This window comes from Panthera uncia, assembly GCF_023721935.1.
Source record: "Panthera uncia isolate 11264 chromosome B2 unlocalized genomic scaffold, Puncia_PCG_1.0 HiC_scaffold_24, whole genome shotgun sequence".
Taxonomy (NCBI): domain Eukaryota; kingdom Metazoa; phylum Chordata; class Mammalia; order Carnivora; family Felidae; genus Panthera; species Panthera uncia.
The window spans coordinates 22,078,204-22,103,103 of NW_026057580.1; the positions used below are offsets into that span (position 1 = coordinate 22,078,204).

Sequence of the window (24,900 nt, forward strand, 5' to 3'; positions counted from 1 at the left end):
TTTCTTTCTTTTTTCTAAGCAGCATAGAGATTGACTTTTCTTGACTATAACACGTCTTCCAGGTACTGCAGGTTCCTACACCAATGCCAAGTAGGAACCTGGGTGGAAAGAACTAAGGTCACCCTCAGGGAATTTCTAGCTGAATTAGGCTCCACTAAGCCTTGAAATCAAAATGCTTCTGGTAGGTAAATGGGCTACAGATGGGAAATCAAGCCAGTGTGTGACGGCATGATTTAGAGCAACTGTTACTGATATGACAGATCCTAGCAGGCAGCCTCATGAAAGCCTGTATTTTAGTTGCAGTGCAAGTAGGTGAAATGAATAATTGTGTTTTTGACTTTCCAATTTCCTATACCTTGCCAGTGGTTATTGCAGCTATAATTTGGGCCATGTGTATTCCAGAGAGGTTTCTGATTTAAGAATCTAGATTTTTTTTTGAAGGCAAGCGATATTTGATGTATTTCATCTATGATAAGATTTTATGTATTTATTTTTATGGTGATGGATATTTTTTGTGTCATATAAAATATTACACATTTTTAACTGAAGAAATGACAAGGATCTATTTTTAACACTTACATTATCTTGGGCAAATATTGAAATTCTTGTTTAATGTTTAACTACAAGAAGTATACTCAGTTCAAGTAAAGGATCCATTTCAGGATTCAGGCTGAGTTGTCTTGATAATTAGAATTCAGGCTCCAAGGAGAAGCCCCAAAGCCAAGAGTATTGGATATAATACAAAGTGGGAGCCCTACCTGACCTCTAGAGAATGTGGACCGGATATAAGATCTTAATCTTTTCCTATCTTACCACAGAAATTTGGATGGAGAAACAGTATTTATCTCAAAGAGAAGGAACTGATTTCACTAGGAATCACACCATTTTGGAAAGTCCTCGATTCAAAAGATCCACTTTCAAAGGACAATACTGTAGAAATTTTCGTTGTTGTGAGGATAGAGATGATGACTGTGCCACTCAGTTCCATGAGGCAAATGCACTGTGTTACTGTGATAAATTCTGTGAAAGGGAAAATTCTGATTGCTGTCCTGATTACAAGTCATTTTGCAATGAAGAGAAAGAATGGCCTCCTCACACAAAACCTTGGTATCCGGAAGGTAGGCTTTGGGAATGTGTTTAAGCAGTCTCCTAGTTCATTACAAGATCTGTCCAACTCTCTTTACCTCTTCTTCTTTCCTGTCTTCCTCCCTTTTTTAAGATGAAGTGAAAAATGAATATTATGATTAAATAAATTTCCTTTCAAATGTTAAAGTGCTTTGGTTTAGATGCAAGATACCGCATTGTACTAGCACCTTCAAGAAAGTTCTGGTGTGATGGCCATGAATGCTGGTCTGAATCATGTTGTGAATACTGACTCAGTGTATATAAAGGTTATTTAAAACTCTTTCTGTCTGTCTGTCTTTCTAAAATGTTTTGACAAAAGGACTCTTAAGCTCTGAAGCGTTTTTGTGTGTAACCTTTTAGGGGATCTCATGGTCACAGGCCTGGTCATTGGCAGATTTGTGTAACATTTTGCTTATTATGTCACAAAACCAATGGACCTCTTAGCATTAGAACCTGTGGTATAGCAATGCCAGTAAAACCAGTGCAAAAACAAAGTCAAGTCAGCTACCTGCCTAAGTAATACCAAATAGACTTTCATGTGTATTTCTATTTTGTTTTGTTTTGTTAATGTGGGAATTTTTACACCATTGAAACAAAGGAGAACTTCATATAGAATAAGTATAAAAGTCGAAGATTGAGTGCATAACTACAAATAATTCATAAGAGGGATGATGGTAGGTACTATATTGGTCTAATTATAGGAAAATGGTTATAGATGCTGAGCAATCAATATATCCAAGATTTGCAACAAAACACAAAGCAACACACTTTTTATACTTAAATAAAGCCTTATTTTGTTGTTGTTGTTGCCCATCACATCAAAGCTCCTCAGCAGAAATGCAGAGTTATGGTGACTAGAAATTACAGTTGAAGACAATTTAGGATCAACTAGGATTTGGCGTCCTTATTTCAAATTTCGGATGCTATTGCCTGCATTCTCAGTGATGTGAGTTTGCTGGTAAAACATGTATGTAATAGGTTAAAATTTCCACAGAACTATCATTTAGACAAGACCTTTGCCTCTACCAATATACAGCTCAGAAAACATCAAGTATTTATTTTAGCCTAAAAAAGTGGCAGATCCTTTATCAAGAATGGTGACTCTAGTCATTCATAAAAAAATTATTCTAGAATATCTTCACTATGCCAGGCATCGTACTTAGTGCAGGGACCACAATGGGGAAGAAAAAGGCAAGATCTTACTCTCTTTAAATGACAGTCACGTTGCCAGGGAGAGGGTAAGATTCACTATACCATTGTAAATTGTGATAAATTCTCTGAAGGAAATATTTAGGGTTCTGTGAAAGTATATGAGAATGCAACATTAATATGTAAAGTACAACATCAGCCTGAGGAGAGTGGCAGTGAGGGAAGACATTTAACAGAGACTCCAGGAGTGAGGAGAAGTGAGCTGATTTCAAGGAATACTGACAGAAATGTGTTGTGGATCAGAGAACAAGGAGCTTGGCTTGGTCCAGGAACTGGAATGAGGCCACAATTTCTGGAGAGTAATGGTTAGCGGAGGTTTGGAGGTGACATGAGATGAGGTTTGAGAGGCAAGTAGAGGTCAGATTATGCCAAGATGTATAGGCTACATTAAAGATTTGAGATTTTATTCTGTTGTGAGGACTCATTGAAAGATGTTAAGTGGGAATAGGGGTGGCCTCATGGGTGTTGAGTCTCAATATTATGTATAAGCTGTAGTGCTTTTGATGTGCTACAGTGTATTTTAGCTTATATGAAACATATAGCTCATTTAGGAAAGGAGCTTTGTTGTGAGGATAGAGATGATGACTGTTCTGTCAATGTCCATTTTTGCTGGAGAGCTAGAATTCTGCTACAGCTTTAATTTAGCATTATGATTTAGGTAGAATTTATATTCCAGGTATAGTTTTTATTCCATTTGTTATGAAGGGAAGCAATTAATCATTTTTACTTAGTAGTAAAAAGTTCACATTAGACTATAATTACTTCTATGAAGGTAATTTGTTTTCTTTTGTTTTATCTTGTGAAAGTAGCTGGTTGAAAGAAAATAGCACTACACAATATTAAAAATCGTATAAAATTAAAATAAAAACACAATGGTATATTATTTATACCAATTTGTGCATGTATAATGTGACTTTCCTCTGAGATGCTAAGTTGTTCATTCACTGATATACTAAATACTATTTTTCAGTTATCTAATTACATGGTGTTATATCTAGTTCTTTATACTGCAACTGTCCCAGGAGCTCTTTTTCAACCAGTGACTTAAAACTATGTACAATATCTTAAGAGTTATAAAAATAAATATGTCCTTTTTGTATAAACTGGATTAGGGCATACTGGTAAATATCTCTCTTCTGTGTGTGTGTATGTTTTCTTTTCCCCCTTCTCTGATAGTAACTCCTAGTAATTACAGGGTTTCAATGTCAAATACAGGAAAAAAAGTGGTAAGAGTTTGAAAAAGAACCAAAATGGATTTTTCAGATGAATCTTCTGGTGTAGCATATCTTAGAGAAAGAGTCTAGTATACCATCTGTTGTAAACAGACCTAAGTTAATTTGATTAACTTTTATGTTCATATTGGTAAAAAAAAATGTGTGTAAGCCACTGACACATCTGAATTGGATAAGGGCTGTTTGCTCCTTAACCACATTATAATGAAGAGAAGTCACAGTCCAAATTCTGCCATATACTGGTAGTTACAAAAATCTGTATTGGTAAGCAGACATAGACCAATTCATGCAACCTGTGTAAGCTTCATGAAGTCTCAAGACCCTGTCCTTAAGAGGTTCCCACATCTTCCTCGCTTGAATAACTTATTGGAGGAACATGTGATAATAACAGCAGTATATCATAATATAATATAAGCAGTATAATAATAGCAGTAGGATTCTGTTACCTTTACAGTGGGTGTCAAGGAATGAGAATGCCTCCTACCCAGTGGCTGGAAGTGTAGAACTTTTTAAAGATCAATCTTAGGGTGGCACCAGGTCTATGAGTAAAGGCTTTTGACCTTAAGAGAAACATATACACTGTTGGATATAAGAGTGGGGTATGATTTTTAAATATTTTAGTTCATCTGCATAAATTCAATGCTATTAATTTAATCAACAACAGCTGATTACTTATATCCATCATGTTGATTCAAAGCCACTAATTTTACCAATGAAAGCCCATTTCTGATGTTCGTTATACTGATACTCTAGTGTGCATCCAAAAATGGATAATGGAAGCACTTGTAGCAGCTGCCCTGGAGTCTGGCCTTTCAGGGTGAATGCTAGTGTCCATGCCTGGGATGTGGATTCCTGATTGGAGCAAGTAACTGCCTTCCCTAAAATGAGGTTTAGACCAGTGCAGATATTATAATGCATTATGATGAATATTAAAATAAATTACAGACATCATATCATCTTTTTTTTTTTTTAATCAGTGGGCCAACTATTTCACTCTCCAAATGTCTGATTTGCCTTATTTTGGATTAATGACTGTTCAGTTGCAAAACTCTATTAATTTCAACAGTCATTGGCTTTTTTTTTCTTTTGTCGAGATGTTCTGTGGGTAACCAATTTGATTAACTCACTCTGAGGTGCTGCATACACGTGTCATTGAGAAAATAAAGCCACTGGTAATTCTCTCATCTCCATCATCCTAAATTTCAACCTCCCTCCCTCTGGGTTACTGCCTACACTGAGTCGGTTCCTCCTCTTGAGCTCTGAATCCTGTCCTGTCTTGTCTTTTCAAGATCTTCACTAGTAAAATCCTCTCTCTCTCCCTCTCTTTCTCTCTTTCTCTCCTAAAGCATCATTTTCGCCTCCTTCTTTCTTGGATCAACTATCAATTTACAAAATATGTTTTTTCTAGTTCCCAGCTTTGAAAAAGCCCTCCCTTGGCTCCATGTTCTTAACTAGCATCTGTCTCATTTCCTTTTTTTCTTTTTTCTTTAATGGTAAAATAGCTAAAAGAAACATCTGCTTCCTGACTTCCAAGTCTCTATTCAATCCATTCCCACAGGATGCCATTCCTTGCTACTTCACCAAAATCCCCCTTGGCAGGGTCAAAGACTTTCACATCGTCAAATGCAACATTCACGTGCCTGTTCTCCTTTTCTTGACCTCTCAGTGGTACTTCACATAGCTGACCACCCCTGCTTATGAAATACTTTTTCTCTTGCTTCTAAGGTTCTACTCTCGCGTGAATTCCCTATTTCCTCACAGGCCCCTGGTTACTTTGTTAACAAAGGTACTAATTTCACCTTATCTTATTGATGCTTTTCATATAATGATAATATTCCATTGATCTCTTTTGAGTAGTTTATATAATCTGGTAAACTAGTTAACAACTAGTTTTAGTTAACTGAGAAACGTGTGGATTTGGAACGCAAATGGCTACAATCTTACTGGGTCATGAACTTTTTTCCTGATCCAAATCCTGAACAAAAAAATAGAATTTATCTTTAAAGGGTGAATTCAATGAAACAATTTCACATTTTGGTCCAAAACTCTGAGCTCCTTAACCTTGTCATACATGATTAGTCATATTCACTTGAGACTTGTTTAGAATTTTAAATGAGAAATGCCTTAAATTTATTCAAGTGCTGTTTTATTGCTCACCTATTTAAACACATTATTTTTTCAGTGTGGTTAGTAATTAATTCTGTTTTTTAATCTAGTTTTCATGCTTTATAAACCCTTTGTTGAAACATACTGTGCAGTTTTAAAGATAAAAGATCATGGAAACAAGCTTAGAAAAATTCTATATGTAAACCTTGACACAAACCAGATGTGAATTTTCATCAGGTTGGCACCAAGTATTTTTGCATATTTGAGAAACTAAACCGAATTTTAGGTTACTTGTGCTAATGCACTTTATTATTCAATTTAGAATTTTCATTTGTTTACATGTTATGTTAACAGGTTGCCTCAGAGATGGCCAACCTTATGAAGAAGGATCAGTAATTAAGGAAAACTGCAATTCCTGGTAATGAATTTAAGTGGCACACAACTGAATTCTACTGTCGGTGTATGTTTTCTTCAAATAAAAGGAATATTGTGAAATAAAACTGATATTTAAATACAGATAGAATCATATGTCCTAGGATATCACATATCTGTAGCTTTATATAAGCATGTTTCATTTTAATGAATGTTGAAACATCTAACCACAGATATGTCTTTGAATGCCATAGTTTGTTGTTCATGACAGTGGCCTTTATTATATAGCAGGCCTGCATTAAATTTACGTCTTAATTATAAGCATTCTACAGGCAAGATATGCTAGAGGCCAATCGTGTTTCTTTGATCACAGTAACAACATATAAAAACAGGCTGCCTTGAAATGATTATTCCACAGAAAGTTTCTGAATACAAATACACTGAATCTACTGTCTAAATTATCTTATGTTTTCAAAATTCATTGACTGTGTGGTCATTTCATTTATTAATTGCCTAGGGCAGAAGTTAAGAGTATATTGAGTGGTAGCTAATGCATGTATTATTATTTTATTTTTGTCAAGAATCAAATAGGCATGTGGCTATCATTAATCAAGAATATGTTTTATGCCTTAACAATGTACAATTCTGGTTACTCCTTTTATAAATGTACTCCATAAAGGGTAGGCCACTTTTGTGATTTTTGTATCTTTGCAGCACATGCTCAGGACAGCAATGGAAATGTTCCCAGCTTGTATGCCTTGTTCAACCAGAACTAATTGAACGTGTCAATAAAGGAGACTATGGGTGAGAAAAATCTTGCTTTCTAGACTTTGGCAGTCTCAATTACTTCTCAGGTTTCAAACAATGTATTTCTTATCATTTACTTCTAAAAATGGTCACTATTTCAAAAGAAAGAGTGGGAGAAAAATGGGAAGAGAAATAGAAAGACATGTAAGAGTGGAATGCACGTAGTTAGATCTTAAATAGTTAAAAATTAAAACGCACAAAGAAATATAGAACAGGGTCATAAATTGTCTAGGAAGGAGCAGTGTCATGGTGTGAATGAGGGGAGTAGAGGAAGCTTTGGTTTGGATAACTATTTGGGTAAAATTAGGAAGAAGGCAAAACATTGATTTATTCTTATAAACCGTATCTCTCCCTCTGGTGCTGTCCTGACCCAGCCAATCAGCCTGGGAGAATCAGAACGTAAGAGGTCAATATTCAATCTTGATGATTCCCCAAATAACCAGTCATCTAGACAATTTCACTGACATGACCTCTGTAGCCAGTTTCACTTATGGTTGAATCACAAGACAAGTTGAGCCATTTCACTTTGCTAATAGAGTAAACATAAGGCTCACTGATGCCTAAACATAGGAAATAATGGTTTGATGCTCTCTGAAAGATTAATAAATTAGGTGGCTTCTCTGTTTACATAGAGGGAATTATGATGTCATAATAACCAGTGTTAACACTGGTTTTCTTTACTCAGCTGGAAGGAAGAGAGATAGCTGGGTGGTATCCACCTCAGGATTTCTCCATTGCCATTGATCAAATCTCTATATTCCCTTAGTAACATTTTCCACATTCTGGAGAGGATTTCACATAAGAAGATCTATTATCAAGGAACTATAAAAATGATTAAATCCTGAAATACAATTTTAAAACTTAGAAGTATCAGTTTCCCCGAATGAGACGACAGGGCAGATATTTCCCAACACAGTGATGACACTGAATTTCAACGTACCCCATATATCTTCTTGGAAGACATGAAATTTAGAAAGTTACAGTCTTTTTGACATTGTTACTCTTCAACCATGCTCAATTCCTGTGTGTGTGTGTGTGTGTGTGTGTGTGTACACGTGTTTAACCAATATTTTAGGTGATAATATGACATTTTAAGTATTTCTAGGGAAAATATAATTTTCTGTGGCTAAGTGATACTTACATCACTAAAACAACATAAGAGTGTGTGTCATCATAAGAAATGATCTGAATTGGCTTCTTAAAATAATTCAAATGCTTGGCCTATTGAGCACATATTTCCAAGAAGACAGCAGCAGCAGCCTGCCTTTCCACCATCACAGAACTCACCGGGAACCACAGTCAAAGGCAACGTGGAAAATACACATAAGATACAGAAGCTGGTAGGAAGAGAATTCTTTTTCTGTCTATCATTTGTTCACTGTGAGATAACTCGAGGACTAGTTACGAGGCATGGGCTTCCCTTTTGTAGCAAACACAGATGACCTTAAAAAGACAAAAAGTGAAGTATAATTGGAGTGAAAGGACACATCCATTGCCCAAAGAAAAAAAGTTGATAAAAGAGACAAGCTATGAAGAAAAGGAGTGAAAGTAAAATTACTACCAGAGGAGAAAAAATGGCAGGGGGAGTCCTTGAATTTAAAAGCTTCTCTGGCACTTGGGTGGCTCAGTCTGTTAAGTGTCAGACTTCAGCTCAGGTCACGATCTCGCGGCTCGAGAGTTCAAGCCCCGCGTCGGGCTCTGTGCTCACAGCTCTGAGCCTGGAGCCTGCTTTGGATTCTGTGTCTCCCTCCTGTTCTCTACTCCTCCCCCACTCATGCTGTCCCTCTCTCTCAAAAATATATAAGTATTTTTAAAAAATCAAATAAAAGTTCTGGCACTCAGATTTTTTTCTGTTCCTGATGTTCAAATTGTTTTCATGTGTGAAATGAGAATCCTATTATTCAACACTTACTAAGTGGTTTTCAAAATAGCCTACATGCAAATATATACTCTCTTTGCCTTAAAATACTTATTTTTTCTCATCTTGGTGGTGTTTTAGATCCAAGTCTTTATTCATTCTACATAAGCTACTTGAGTGCATACTTATTCTCTGTGTTATTTTTTCAATGCAATCAATTAATATTAGCAAAATGTGTTTCTTTTGGGGGCACTGCTGATGATACAAATAAATAATTTCTGTCTTACAAGAATTTACAGTCTAGCTGAGGAGTCAACATGTCATCAGTTTGTGAAAGGATTTCTAAAGATAGGGCCGTATGCAAGTGCCAAATTAGTACAGGTATAATAATCAGCAAGTTAGTGGAACAAAGGGAGATAGATAACTTTCAATTATCTGATGTAGTACAGCAAACCACTCCAGAATTTAACAGCTTAAAGCCATGAGTTTTTCACTTGTTCCCTTCAGGAACTTGGGAAGGACTTAGCTGAGGCTCTTCTCCTGATCTCTGCCGCAGTTACTCGTATGTCTACAGGCATCTGGAGCCTCCACTGGGGCCCAGCTGTGGAAGATGGCCTCATTCCCCTGCCTTGTGGTTGGTGCTGGCTGTCGCTGGGCCTGTGTGTCTCCAGCAGGCTAGCCGTGGCCTCTCCACATAATGCCAGGGTTCAAACAGGGCATGAGGGGAAGCTGACTGCTTTTCAGGCCTAAGTTTGCAAGTTGTACAGAATCAACTCTCTTGCCTTCTGTTGGGCATAGCAAGTCCCTATGCCTGCCTATATTCAAATGTTGGGGAAATAGATCCACTTCTTGAAAAAAATCACAAATTATTTGTGACCCTTTATGATCTACCACATCTCTAAGCTTGATTTTTTTTTTTATGAATTGAAAATTTAGTTTTTTGGATAAGTTGCCTTTGATTTTTCAATAGTTTCTCAAATCAACATATCCCAAACCAAAAGGATTTACCACTTCCACCTGTCCTTGGTGACTGGATTCCCCTCTGCCTTGTCATCCAAGCCAGAAAATCAGAAATTAGTTTGATTCTTCTTTCCTCTTCACTGGCAGTCACTAGTCTCTCATAATATCTGCATTCATGGTTTCTTTAAGATATTTGTGTTCTCTGCCCCTCTGCTATATTCTAGTGCATTTATATTTTTTACATAGTTAAAAAAATTTTTAAGTATGTTAATTTTGAGAGAGCAAGAGAGAGAGTGTGAGTGGAGGAGAGGCAGAGAGAGAGAGTGAGAAAGAGAGGGAGAGAGAGAGAGAGAGAGAGAGAGAGAATCCCATGTAGGCTCCTTGCTATCAGCACAGAGCCCAGTGAGGCTCAAACCCAGGAACCATGAGATCATGACCTGAGCCGAAATCAAGAGTTGGATGCTTCACCAACTGAGCCACCCAGGAACCCCTTAAGTGCAATTTTTTATCAGGCCTCATTTGAGATGACCTGATTTTTCTGTTTCAGTCTCATCAAACTGAAACCAATCCTTTATACTTTCATGGTTATCCCTCTAAGTCAAAGCTTTGATTCTGCTATTCACTTTTAAAAAAATCCTCAATGATACTCCATTGCTCGTAGAATATCATTATACTCCTTGACAAAAGTAACATTCTGGCCCAAATACTGCTTTACTACCTTATTTTTTACAATCTTTCCCGTTTCTGTCTCTCTAGGCCCTTCTATAGGTTTAACATTAAACATATCTGCTCTTTGCTAAATGTGCTACCCAGTTTCAAACCTGTATACTTTGCCTTTTTTTTTAAGAATAAATGTCCTCTTTGAAACCTGCTCATCAAACTCATTCTCATCCTTCCAGACTGAGCACGAAAGTCACTTTCTGTAAAAAAAAAAAAAAAAAAAAAAAAAAAAAAGCCAATTCCTTCAGGCAGAGTTGTATTTGAATCCTCTACTCTGATCATACCTTGGCATACTGCTAATAAATGACACATACTGAAGTCATTTCTATCGTTGCAGTCTTTTTAGGGTCTGAGCTCCTGGAGAGAAATTTACTTATTACTAAGCTCTAAGAGAGAATAAGATAAACTAAGAATGTTCAGTAAATGCTAAATTGGATTGAAGGAAAAGTTATGAGTCTAGATCAAAGAGGATGGAATAGAATAGTAGTCTTTTCACACTGTTTTGAGCATAATTCACAGGAAAAAGTACATTTAACTTTGTGATTTAATATGCATACATGTGCACATGCATACCTGTACAAACAAATGCTATACATGCACACACTTACATATATAAAAATAGTACTTACCCTCACTATGTGCAATAAACTAATATTTCCCATTATTTCTCCTGTATTCTATTTATTTTTTTAAATAACAATCCCTGCTCATGAAATTGAGTAATTAATTAAATGACCACAAATGTATCTGAATATTTGAAAACTACCAGTTGTAGGGCACCAAAAACATACTTTACTGATGTCATGGTTTTGTCTATGGCTGGTCCTAATGGTCTCTTAAATGTGGGGCAGTATCTAACATAGTCAAAGATTTCCTTTGGTGGTGGAGATTGCACTCTAAAATTGTGGCTTACCAAGTGTCCATCAACTAATGAATGGGCAAAAAAAAAATGTGACACATATGTACAATGGAATACCACTCAGACATCAAAAGGAATGACATCTTGCCATTTGCAACAACGTGGGTGGAACTAGAGGGTATTATGCCAGGCAAAAATAAGTCAGAGAAAGACAAATATCATATGATTTCACTCATATGTGGAATTTAAGAGGCAAAACAGATGAACATATGGGGAGGGAGGAAAAAAAGAGAGAGGGAAACAAACCATAAAAGACTTTTAATGATAGAGAACAGAGGGTTGATGGAGGGAGATGGGTGGGGGGATGGGCTAAATGGGCAATGGGTATTAAGGAGGGCACTTGCTGTGATGAGCACTGGGTGTTAAATGCAAGTAATGAATCACTAAATCCTACTCCTGAAACCAATATTATATTATATGTTAATGCACTAGAATCTAAATAAAAATTATAAAAAATAAAAAATAAATAAGCTTGTGGCTCACAGTTGCTTAAGGTTTTATTAACTAACAGATTTAAAAAAAGCATTAACTTGGTAGACATATTACTGAACATCGAGTTGTATTTTCCATCATGCATGATAGTATATCACATTATAAGCAATTTTGGTAATTAGCACAATAGGATTGAATTTAGTTTGATTTAAGTACTGAAAATATATTGTCCTCAAGTTGTAAATAATTCAAACAAGCAATGATTAAATTACTATCATCTTTCTCATCTCCTTTCATCTCTAAAGAAAGTTTTTGTTGAGGAGTGCCTGGATGGCTCAGTTGGTCAAGCAGCCAACTTTAGCTCAGGTCCTGACTCATAGTTCATGAGTTTGGCCCCGCGTTGGGCTCTGTGCCGACAGCTCAGAGCCTAGAGTCTGCTTTGGATTCTGTGCCTCTCTCTCTTTCTCTGTCCTTCCCCTGCTCATGCTGTCTCTTGCTCTCTCAAAAAATAAAATAATAAAATAAAATAAAATAAAATAACCCTTAAAAATAAATTTTTTTGTTGAATTTAAATTTCAATGTTAGATTTTGAAAACAAAGCTTCTTTTCCTATAAAAGGGCACAAACATTGTCTCTAAAAAAATAAGTACTTTTTGCTATTTAATTTCATATCATTTGAATTTATACCATCATTAATAATAACGAAGATTATTGAGCACTTATACAAATTAATTCTTTAATATATGATAGAATATTTCTGTATTTAAATAAAATATTTAATAAAATTAATAAGCACTGAAGTATGTTTTTAAGCATAATTATTTTATCCTCAATTTTTCATGGATACTTCCTTTTACATGGTCAAATTATTTTTAAATATAAATTATGTATAAAACAATTACCTTGTTTAATCTATAAGTACATTTCTGTACATCCAAGCTTCTTTGTTTATTTTAATGTTTATTTATTTATTTTGAGAGAGAGGGGCTGGAGACCAAGAGTGAGGAAGAGAGAATCCTAAGCAGGCTTCATGGTACCAGCACAGATCTTGATCTGATCCCATGAACAGCGAAATCATGACCTGAGCTGAAATCAAGATTTAGACACCTTACCGACTGAGCCACATAGGCACCCTTCAGGTTTCTTCCTAAAATTCATTTTATGACATTTAAATGAAACTGTATATATTGGTTTTTGCCACTTAATCCCATATGATATGTAAAGATTCATATTCTTAAATTTAGTGTATATTGATATAGCCTTAGGTTCCTCATCTAAGTCATGAAAATCTATTGAAATAGACATAATTTAAGAAATGCCTCATATGTTTTACTATAAGAGAAAGCAATAATGCATTCTTTATATAAAGGCTATCTAGCTTACAGTAATCGTTCTGATGTTATGTAATTTCAGAAATATAAGCAAACATGTATTTATAAAAGTGATATTACATTACCTGTACCAATTTTTCTCTTTCATTTGGAATGCAGATGGACAGCCCAGAACTACAGCCAATTCTGGGGAATGACTTTAGAAGAAGGTTTCAAGTATCGTCTTGGCACCCTGCCACCTAGTCCCATGCTTCTGAGTATGAATGAAGTGACAGTAAGTGTTCTCTGTTTGATTCAAGTATATATGTGTTTGAACAGTTGCCACTCACCACATGTTTGCATGTGCATGTGAAGATTTTTTAAATAACTAAAATCATGAATTTTGAGCTTTCAGAGTTAAATTTTGTCATAAAAATAGAAAATCTTTACCAAAATGGTTGTCACCTTCCTCAGAAGTTTCGTGTGAACTCTGAACATTCACCAATGTCTAATAGAGAAAGTCTCCTGCCTTTAACAATGATCGTGTATTCATTTGCACACTAATGATTTCATAGAATTTCATATTTCAGATTATTAGTCATTAAGTGACCCAGTGCTCAAGCAAGGCATTAGTTGTCCATATTTTTCTTTTTTTCAGTAAACACAGATATCTTTTGAATTCATCAAAACAGAGTTCTGCTGTCTTGGGGCTAGCCATTATCACATGAGGCTAAGGTAAATGGCAGTAACTGCAGACATGTATGTTATGGTAATTTGTAAAGGTGCATCCTCAAAATTTCCACTACGGGAGCACCTTCAAATTTTTCCAGATGACCTCACAAACTCCTTCGTGAAATTGCTGCGTTTCCTACACTCTTACACTTTGCACTATTGTATTGGCTTTCCCCTTCGTTTTTAAGAGACGTTGTCATCTGATAATAGGTATCTTATATAAGAGGCTTCTAGGTCTCCAGGGTCACAGACCTCTAACTCGTAGAACTGCAGATCGACCACCAGATGTGTGTTGTGTGGAGCACACATACTTTCCAGCTGAGATGTTGACTGTATTCAAGGGCCTGTACGACTGCCCTGGGCTGAGAGGTGCTCCTAAGTGGCTGGAGGCTTCAGTGCAGTGCAGGCTTCAGGTCCTGGCTGCCTGGAAGCTCTGTGTCTCCGGAGTGAGCAGGGCTGTTGTTTGCCATTGGATGAGGTGTAAATCCACAGGTTTCTCATGAAGCATTTAATGCACTTTGCTTTCAAGAGATGTGGTCCCCTGAGTTCCTATACCAATTCAAATTCCACAAATGGGTTCTACTAAATTATAACCAACATCAGAAAAGATCAAAATAGCCACCATGTATTGAGTAGTCGTGTGTTAAACGCTCTTATAAACACTATCATACGTTATCTCCTCTAATTTCCTCAGCAGCTTGATGAGGTGGGTACTATGATTATCTAAATTTTAAAGACAAGAAAAGTGAGATTGAGGGAGGTTAAGTCACACTGAGATTGGGAGAAGTGAAAAGCCACCACAGAATTACTTAAATTGCAGAGACAGGCCATCTTAAAATATCTGGGCCCCCAAATTGTCTCTTAACGTTCCAGTAGAATCAGTTAGCTTTGGCCAGCTCAGGTTCAAAATAACAAAAAGCAGAGCTAACTTGATGAAATGATCAGCTGTAGAGATACTTTTGGATCTTTCCTAGAATGAGTAAGATACAAAATCTTTAGAGATGTGGCTCAGATTCATGGTTTTTAGTGACCTAATTCTATGATCAGTTGGAAGTGTTATTTATTTTTTTTTCTGGCTGCTTTTTTTTTAATTTATCACCATCTGGGGGAAAAAAAAGAGGCATTATTATTCAAGAAAGAATAAATTCATTCCTTTTATAAGGATTGTTTTATCGCTTGCTTTTATTAAGGGCTCCAGTCAGTCAAATACTCATTTGGGTGTCTATATACATTTTCTCTGTATTATTTCTAACATTTCCTTTTTAAGATTTAATTTTTGCAACTTGGAATATTTTATATTCTAGACATGAGTTGTGTTCCTTTCCCAAGTTGCCACTCACCACAGTATAGAAAAGGAAATCTAATTCTAATTCATTTATTAGTTGCTGGGGATTTGTTTGCATAAAAATCGTTGTGGAGATATTTACATGAAAAATCTTAATGATTAGTACTTTGGGAGAATTAAAATTGCCCAATGCTCTGAATTAATGGAACACAGTTGCCAGCTTATTCCAGGAAAGCAATAAGGAAAATCTGGCTGATCTGTAAGAGTTCCATTACCCACTCATGATGTAAGGTAAGGAAATAGCTTCTTATTTCTAGGGTGTAGTAGCTTGAGGACTGAGGGCCTTTCAAAAAGTTTCCAAGTGTTGGAGGTGTCCTAATATATGGATATGGAAGAAAATCAGAAATATAACAAGTACTTCTAGGAAGTGAACTGAGTTGAATTGGTTGCTACAGAAAGAGCTACAAAATATGTCAATTCTCAGTCTGGTGACTACATAGAAAATACCTCAAGACATCAACCTGCCTCTGAGTACAATGAATTGAATTTTTTTCTTTGTGGATATGCTTCTGGATAACTCCCCCCCCCCCACTACCTTTCCCAGATATATTTTTTTAAATATCATTTTCAACATAGGATGATCTATGGGTAGAGTTAGAGTAGGCAGTTGCCAATAGTGCGAATGATTTTAGTAAGAAACTCCACTGCATCCCCACTCCCAAAACTTCCTTTCGTTGACAGTTTTACCTGAATGAGAGTTAGGGTTTATAAAATTCTTTTTCCAGGGTGGAACAGATGAGCAATGAGTCATTCCTGGTTTCTGGGAAGGCTCTTCTGTTCCCTGGCTGGATTCCTGGTTTCATTCCTTGGTTTAATCCACTATTCCCATAATGTGTCTGCTGAGCGCGAGTTAGAGAAATGCCAGTAGGCATTGTGCAGAGTGTTCCATGATCACATAAATATGCAAAATTTGTTTAATCTATAGGAGCTTATTCAATTCAAATGAATATTTGTAGAGTGTGGTTAATAACAATGAAGAATAAAAAGATGTTGAGAGTGTAGGATTGGAAAAAGTTAGCTTCAGGGTTTTAGGGAGCCCTTCCTGGATGGCAATCTTAAGTGAGGACAGACAGAAGAAAACATAAACTTACTGTTTTCTCTGGGTACAGTCAGAGTAGATGGGAGGAAGTGAAAAAGGGAAAGAAAGAAGGCAGTTTAGACCATACAACTCCTTGGTGTTGAGAAAGACTCACTTCACCCACATTAGAATTAATTATGTTTGATGTCAGGTCAACAAAAGCTGGCTGGTGAATGCATGCATATTTTTATTTTTTTTTCTTGATGTTTTTCTTAGATTGGTATTGTTCAAAGCAATACCTTGATGGAACAGTTCTGTTCGTAATGGTTCTACACTAAAAATTTTATGAACGATTAGATGAATCAACAATTCTCTGGCAGTCCATTGAAGCTGTGTATGTTGTATGAATAGAATCACAATGTGACTGATTGGAAGCTGGCCATCAGAAAGCTCCCCACAAGAACTTCAAATTCTGCCCATTGAGTCTTTTGTCTCCTTGTGGTATAAAGCAGGCTGTGACACAGCTTGACCCTTATTTCAATATTTCTTGACATTTGTTCCATGGACCACCAATCTTCCAAGATTGGGAGTAAAGATGTACCATCTGGTGGCATTTGGGTGGCTCAGATGGTTAAGCATCTGACTCTTTTTTTTTTTTTTAATATTTAATGCTTATTTATTTTTGAGAGAGAGAGAGAGAGGAGAGAGAGAGACAGAGTGCGAGTGGGGAAGGGGCAGAGAGAGAAGGAGGCACAGATTCTGAAGCAGGCTCCAGGCTGTCAGCCCAGAGTTTGATGTGGGGCTTGAACTCACAAACGGTGAGATCGTGACCTGAGCCCAAGTCAGACATTTAACCAACTGAACCACCCAGGCGCCCCAAGCATCTGACTTGATCTCAGCTCAGGTCATGATCTGGTGGTTTGTGAGTTCCATCCCTGCACTGTCAGTGCAGAGCCTGCTTGGGATTCTCTCTCTGCCCCTCCCCACCTCTTTCTCTCTCAAAATAAATAAATAAACTTTAAAACAATAAGTTAAAAGATGTCCCATCTGTGGTCAAATAAATTTGTGAAATTGTGCATTGTATTTTCCTTCTGAAAATTCACACTAGAGCAGAAGTACATTTAGGGATAAATTAGAACTTTCTCAGTGTCTCAGAAAGCAAACAATGGAAACAACCAGCTATTATGACTATATGCAAAGCTGGCAATGGCTGAGGTCCTTTTGAGCCAGCAGAAACATCACTATTGAAGTCTGTTAATAGGCACGAGTAAGCCAGTGTGTTTACCCATGTGGGTACCATTCCATACACCAAACATGATGAACATGAGCTTTGGAGCCAGTGTACTTGGGTCTCAATCTGGCTCCTTCACTTATTGTCTCCATTTTCTCCTCTTTGAAATAATGACAGCAGTACTACCTTGCTCATAACAGTTGTAAGAAGCCATGAATTCTGAAAGAGAAGTAGTTATTATATACTATATTGCATATATAACAGAAATGTTATTCTATACTGTATAAAGTTGTTCTTTCTCCTTTAGTTTAACCATGGGAGAAGAGTAGGGTCAATTTCATAAGAAAAAGTTATCCAAAACTTCATCACTTGGAGATTTTTATTTCATAAAGAAAAGGTGTAGTTCTGGAAATATTGGCCCTATTGGAGTTTACATATTTCTGGTGAACCTGAAAATTTTTCTACTATGCTCCTAAATCAAATCAAATCAAATCAAATTAAATCTAATCTAATCTGATATGATCTAATCATCAGCTTTGTACCTGATTGTTTTTCTAGACATAATGTCCAAGTGCTTTTGAATTTGGGAGATAACTTCAAGAAGCTTCATTGCATTATATTCTATTATAAATATTACAAATATTTTGATTTAAAAATAGTATTTTCAGACAGAAATGGGGAAATTGAGAGTTCATTTGTATACTTGGCATAGTTCAAAAAAATTTTAAATAGTTTTGTTGTTGTTGATTCCCCAGGGAGAACAATAAAGTTAACCAAGTTATGATAGATGTTTTAAAAATTTTTTTGTGAACCTTATACCTTACTAGTATAACATCTTTTCTCAGTCATTCAATATAAATGATTTTGGTGTATTTTAGTTGGTATTAATAATAAAGGAAAAACGATGTCTTTCTCTATGGTTTGTTGGAAGTTAAAAGTAAAATAATATTTTATATAGTAACTTTTAAAGCCACCAATCACTGAAATGAGAAATGAAAATTTACTTAATCATCTGGATACCTGACCATTCTAGCTAAAACACAGTATTAACTGACTGGATTTATTTCTCTAAGTGATTCGTTATAACAGGAGGAATTTGTTTTTTCCTGTCTGAAATATATTCAACAACAGCAAGTACTGGAGGGATGAGAATTACCTTTGCAAAAAAATCAAAGTGAATATAATGAAGTGTAGCTTTTAACCCTTCATAGGCTATAGAAATTTTTTATTTCATTAAAAATAATCTACTTGATTCCAGAAGTGTTTGTCACCTGTGTGAACAGAAACCTCTGTAGAAAATGAAACACTATCTAGAAACATGAAGAACAGAGTTACATGTTTTTGTTCTTTCCATAATTTTAAACAAAAATGAACATTTGCCCCATAAAAATGATGGTTAGCTCCCACATACATGAATATAGGCAAATGGCATCAGGCTTGAATAATAACTGTAAAATGCAGGTGTCAGTGATGCTGCATAAGAGGGGCACGGCCAGATATCTATCTGGTGGAGTCTGTTTACATGTATATTTTCCTCAGTTCATCTCAGAATCGTCTCATCTATGTAGGTAAAGAGCCTGGGACAGATTAGGATGCCAGTTCTTGCTGTCTCCAAATTAAGAGTTTTAAAATTCAAAGAGCACCAAAGCATGTGCTTATGTCTCCTTCCTTTCCCTCCGTCTCAGAATGGAACCCCACAGCCTTCGAGAAACTTTAGAAAATACGCATACTGCCTCCCTCCTTATTCAGCTGAACTTGTGGTAGAATGAGTGTCTTATCTCTCAAGTCAGTTTTTGAGTTTTTAGTTCTCAGTTTTATTTTTCTGTGCTAGTTACAATCTGGTGTGTAACACTGTGATATAATTGAATGTGACTCGAACAACACTGGGAGGCTGAATTGATCACTGCAAGGCAGCTCTCCAAAAAGAAATGTGAAAATTTATTTCTCCCTTCCTTGTGAATAAATATTTGGTGCTGTCACAAGAGTAGATTCCTGAGGCGATCTGGTGTGTTGGTAGAGCAAGCACCTGCTCTCTGGGTTACCCTCAAACCTGGGTTATCTAGTCCATTCTGTGCTTCTTCCCAGAGCACGTTCTTTGCTCTGCTTCACAAGCAAAATGATGTGAAATGAAATGAAATAAGATAAAATACTTTGCATTGGGTCATGGGCATTTAAAATCATGCATGTTATTTCCATTTCCTAGAGTCTCACAGCACTTAGGTAGCTTGTAAAAAAAAAAGTAATGAGAAAAAAATCTATTTAATTTTCAAAACCGGTGTTTCTCAGAACTGTTAGATTAACCAACTCCTTCTTTTATAATTATCTATTACAATTCCCCAGAATTAGTGTTCTAAGAAACTCATTTTAGGAAGTATCATAGTTCATCAATTTCTAGATGCTTATTTTCTTCACTTTTTTGCACCTCTGAAATTGGGATGCTACTTACATTTGATAATGTCCTGGCTTCAGTGAAATATGGGACTGTTGTGGCAACTTTAATGTCTGTTATGTGTGCTATTATAATTATGATTAAACTCATCTGAGAATGACAAAAATTCAAAAGGATAGTGTCTTAAATATCATGGAAATTGACCTATCACCAGCAAATCTGGAAATGGGTGGTCTTCCTCTAGAATTGCACTCCATGGTGTTGGATACCCAGGCTTCTTCTTTCTTGTTCTGTTTTCCAGAGTGTTTCTATCCAAGGCCATGTAATCATTCAAGAAGGCTTCTCCATGTCTAATTTCTGCTAGCAGGAAAATAAAAAAGATCAATAAAAAGAAGTAAAAGTGAAGTATCATTTATCTCTGAAAGAAAATTCTCAGAAACTGCTGATGACTCTTAGGCTTATATCCCATAAGGACAGAACTTAGTAAGGGGACATGCCTAGAAGCCAATGGGGGCTAGGGAAGGCAGTCATTTTTGTGACCTGCACGTGATGAGCTAAAACTGTTATTTCTTTTTCTTTTTTAAAATTTTTTAATGTTTATTTTTGAGAGAGAGAGAGAGACAGAGAGAGAGAGCAAGCATGAGCAGGGGAAGGGCAGAGAGAGAGGGAGGCACAGAATCCGAAGCAGGCTCCAGGCTCTGAGATGTCAGCACAGAGCCCCGATGTGAAGCTTGAACCCACAGATGTGAGATCATGACCTGAACCAAAGTTGGACGCTTAACCGACTGAACCACTCAGGCACCTCTAAAGTTGTTATTTCTCTGAATGAAGGGAATCCTATGGAAAGGGGGAGGATTGGAGAATTAGCACTACCTCCATAGTGTTATCATGGAATACTGATATTTATAAGTAGATCACTAAATAAATTACCGTATAAATAGAAACTAGAGAAATATCCAAGCTAATTCTTCCAGAGTTAAAGGACTGATGACAAATATTGCTAAAGTTGAAAAATTCATTTTGCTGTTAGCAACCAGAAAATTTGCCTATCCTCTCCAACATCAAATAGTTTAGAGGAAATTTCTTGGTATTCATGGCCTTGGATTGTGAAGGTCAGAACAAAATGATATTCTCTGTTGCCTTCTTTTGATTCTCAGATCACTCTGATTATCCAAATTTAAGTGGAGGAAAGTGCAGCCAGAAATAGAGGCAGTAACTCACATAGTGGATATTGTAGAGATATGGGCTCCTAGTAAGAATGTCCAGAATGTCTAGAATTTGACTAGAGTGTTCTCAAGCTGGTCTGTGATTATGTTTGCATTACTCTTTCAGAGATTTTGATTCAGTTAAATGCAGGAAATACTATAAAAAATTCTCCAGTGTTCACCATTGCATTTGACTTTTGTATTTGTTCACAAGATCTTTAATTTTTAACTTTACATAGAAATATTGAAGCAGGGAGACCGTTCAAATTTAACTTCAAATTTGACTAATGTTAATTTAAAAAATAGCTATATTATGACCGAAACTTTTTCATCATTACAGTTAAAAAATTTAAAAATGCCCACTTGCAAAAGTGTAAATATTTTTAAAAATAAATTTCTATCTTATTTAAGCCACTGTCACTTTGAAATTTCTGTCACTCACAGCTGATAGTCTTGCTTTTTTTGCTTTATTAAGCATCCTTTAACAAAAAAATTAGCATTTGTTAAAGCTCAACCTCTATTATCAATTCCTAAAAGTTATTATTCTCTGATGCCTACCTTAGTTTATAAGCCCTTAAAAACACTTTTACATTACAGACATGCAATAATCATGGAATAATGGGATAAAAAATTTGCTTTTTGCTTATTACATCAGATTAGCTGATATCATAAGGCAAATAAAATTGTAAGATAGTATTTGCCTGTTGATCTTCAAAGCCTACTGGCTTATTCTTTGGAAAAGCAATAGTAAATAAGTGATAAATTTCTGAAAGATCCAATAGGTGAGCTTTATGAATTGGATCTGGCTTAGTGGGTTGGTAAATATGTTTTCAATAAAAATGTCATTTTGCTTGTTATTTCTCTATTGCCTTATTTTATTGAGGAAGATTGACAATTAGTATTATCTTAAAATTTTATTCAAATCCAAGGTAGTTAACATAGAGTGTAATAATGGTTTCAGGAGCAGATTTAGTGATTCATCACTTACATATGACATCCAGTGCTCATCCTAACAAGTGCCCCCCCTTAATGTCCATCACCTATTTAGCCCATCCCCCCACCCAGCACCCTCCTGCACCCCTCAGTTTGTTCTCTGTATTTGTGAGTCTCTTCTGGCTTGACTCCTTCTCTGTTTTTATCTTATTTTTCCTTCCCTTACCCTATGTTCATCTGTTTTGTTTCTTTTCTTTTTAAAAATTTTTTTAATGTTTGTTTATTTATTTTGAGTGAGAGAGAGAGAGAGAGAGAGAGAGCGCAAGCGGGGGTGGGGCAGAGAGAAAGTGGTGGGGAGAGACTCCCAAGCAGGCTCAATGCTGTCAGCACAGAGCCTGGCATGGATCTTGAACTCCAAACCATGAGAGCATGACCTGAACTGAAACCAAGAATTGGACGCTTAATGGACTGAGCCACCCAGGCACCCATATTCATCTATTTTGTTTCTTAAATCCCACGTATGAGTGAAATCATGTGATATTTATCTTTCTCTGACTTATCTTGCTTATTATAATACATTCTAGTTCCATTCATGTTGTTGCAAATGGCAAGATTTCATTCTTTTTGATCGCCAACTAATATTCCATTGTATGTGTATGTATATATATATGTATATACAGTATACACACACACACACACACACACACACACACACACACACCCTGTACACCCCGTATCTTCTTTATTCATTCATCAGTCAATAGACATTTGGGCTTTTTCCATACTTTGGCTATTTTTGATAGTGCTGCTATAAACATCGGAGTGAATGTGCCTCTTCAAATATGCATTTTTGTATCCTTTGGATAAATACCAAGTAGTGCAATTGCTGGGTCATAGGGTGGTTTTATTTTTAATTTTTTGAGGAACCTCCATATTGTTCTCCAGAGTGGCTGTACCAGTTTGCATTCCCACCAGGAGTGAAAAAGTGTTCCCCTTTCTCTGCATCCTTGCCAACACTTGTTCGTTTCCCAAGTTGTTAATTTTAGCCATCCTACAGGTATGAGGTAGCATCTCATTGTGGTTTTGATTTGTATTTCCCTGATGATGAGTGATGTTGTATTTCCCTGATGATGAGTGATGAGATGATGAGCATCTTTTCATGTGTCTGTTAGCCATCTAGATGTCTTCTTTGGAAAAGTGTCTGTTCATGTCTTTTGCCCATTTTTTCACTGAATTATTTGGTTTTTTGGGGATATTGAGTTTGATAAGTTCTGTACAGATTTTGGATATTAACCCTTTATCTGATATGTCATTTGAAAATATCTTCCCCCATTCCTTTGGTTGCCTTTTAGTTTTGTTGATTGTTTCCTTTACTGTGCAGAAGGTTTTGTCTTGCAGAAGATTTGTCCCAATAGTTCATTTTTGCTTTTGTTTCTCTTGCCTCTGGAGACATGTCTAGTAAGAAGTTGCTGTGGCCTAGGTCAAAGAGGTTGTTACCTGTTTTCTTCTTTAGGATTTGATGGTTTTCTGTCTCACACTTAAGTCTCTCATTTATTTTGAGTTTATTTTTGTGTATGGTGTAAGAAAGTGGTCCAGGTTCATTCTTATGCATGTCACTGTCCAGTTTTCCCAACACCATTTGCTGAAGAGACTGTCTTTTTCCCATTGGATATTCTTTCCTGCTTTGTCAAAGATTAGTTGACCATATGTTTGTGGCTCCATTTCTGGTTTTTCTATTCTGTTCCATTGATATGTTTGTCTGTTTTTGTGCAAGTACCATACTGTCTGAATAATTACAGCTTTGTAATACAGCTTGAAGTCCAGATTGTGATGCTTCCAGGTTTGGTTCTTTTTTTCAACATTACTTTGCCCATTTGGAGTCTTTTCTGATTCCATACAAATTTTTAGAATTGTTTTTTTCTAGTTCTGTGAAGAATGCTGGTGTTGCATTGAATGTATAGATTGCTTTGGTTGTATAGACACTTTAACAATATTTGTTCTTCCTATCTATGAGCATTGAATTCTTTCCCATTTCTTTGTGTCTTCTTCAGATTCTTTCATGAGCTTTCTATTGTTTTCAGGGTACAGATCTTTTATCTCTTTGGTTACTTTATTGCTAGGTATTTTATGGTTTTTGGTACAATTGTAAATTAGATTGATTTCTTGATTTTCTCCTGCTTCATTACCGATATGTAGAAATGCAACCAATTTCTGTACATTGATTTTGTATCCGGTGACTTTGCTGAATTCATGTATCAGTTCTAGCAGTTTTTTGGTGGAGTCTTTTGGGTTTTCCATGTTGAGTATCATGTCATCTGTGAAGAGTGAAAGTGTAATTTCTTCCTCTATGATATGGATGCCTTTTCTTTCTTTTTGTTGTCTGAGTGCTGAGGCTAGGACTTCCAACAATATGTTGAGCAACAGTGGTGAGAGTGAACATCGCTGTCGTGTTCCTGACCTACCAGGAAGCTCATAGTATTTGCCCATTGAGGAGGATATTAGCTGAAGGTCTTTTGTATATGGCCTTTCTGATCTTGAGGTTTATTCCTTCTATCCCTAACTTCTTGAGGATTTTTACAAAGAAAGGATGCTGTATTTTGTCAAATGCTTTTTCTGCTTCTGTTGAAAAAGAAGCAGAAAGAAGCATTAATTCTTTTATTAATGTGATGTATCATGTTGATTGATTTGTTGATATTGAATCACCTTGCAGCCCAGGAATAAATCCCACTTGATTGTGGTGAATAATTCTTTTAATGTATTGTTGGATTTTATTTGCTAGTATCTTGGTAAGAATTTTTGCAAATATGTGCATGAGGGAAATTGGTCTGTAATTCTCCTTTTTAGTGGAGTCTTTGACTGGTTTTGGAATCAAAGTAATGCCTGTCTCATAGAATGACTTTGGAAGTTTTCCTTCCTTTTATATTTTTTGGAACAGTTTCAAATGAATAGGTATTAACTCTTCTTAAAATGTTTGGTAGAATTCCCCTGGAAAGCTGT

General features: G+C 36.1%; 1 protein-coding gene across 1 annotated transcript in view; it reads left to right on the forward strand.

Moving 5' to 3' along the window:
• The first annotated feature begins 734 nt into the window (after nt 1-734).
• Nucleotides 735-24,900, forward strand: part of TINAG (tubulointerstitial nephritis antigen) — a 94,794-nt gene continuing 70,628 nt past the window's right edge. Inside the window, exons 1-4 of the mRNA XM_049653844.1 lie at nt 735-1,118; nt 6,027-6,090; nt 6,759-6,848; nt 13,231-13,345. Coding sequence (XP_049509801.1) covers nt 773-1,118; nt 6,027-6,090; nt 6,759-6,848; nt 13,231-13,345 — 615 coding nt within the window. The 5' untranslated portion in view covers nt 735-772. The remainder of the gene's footprint in view (nt 1,119-6,026; nt 6,091-6,758; nt 6,849-13,230; nt 13,346-24,900) is intronic.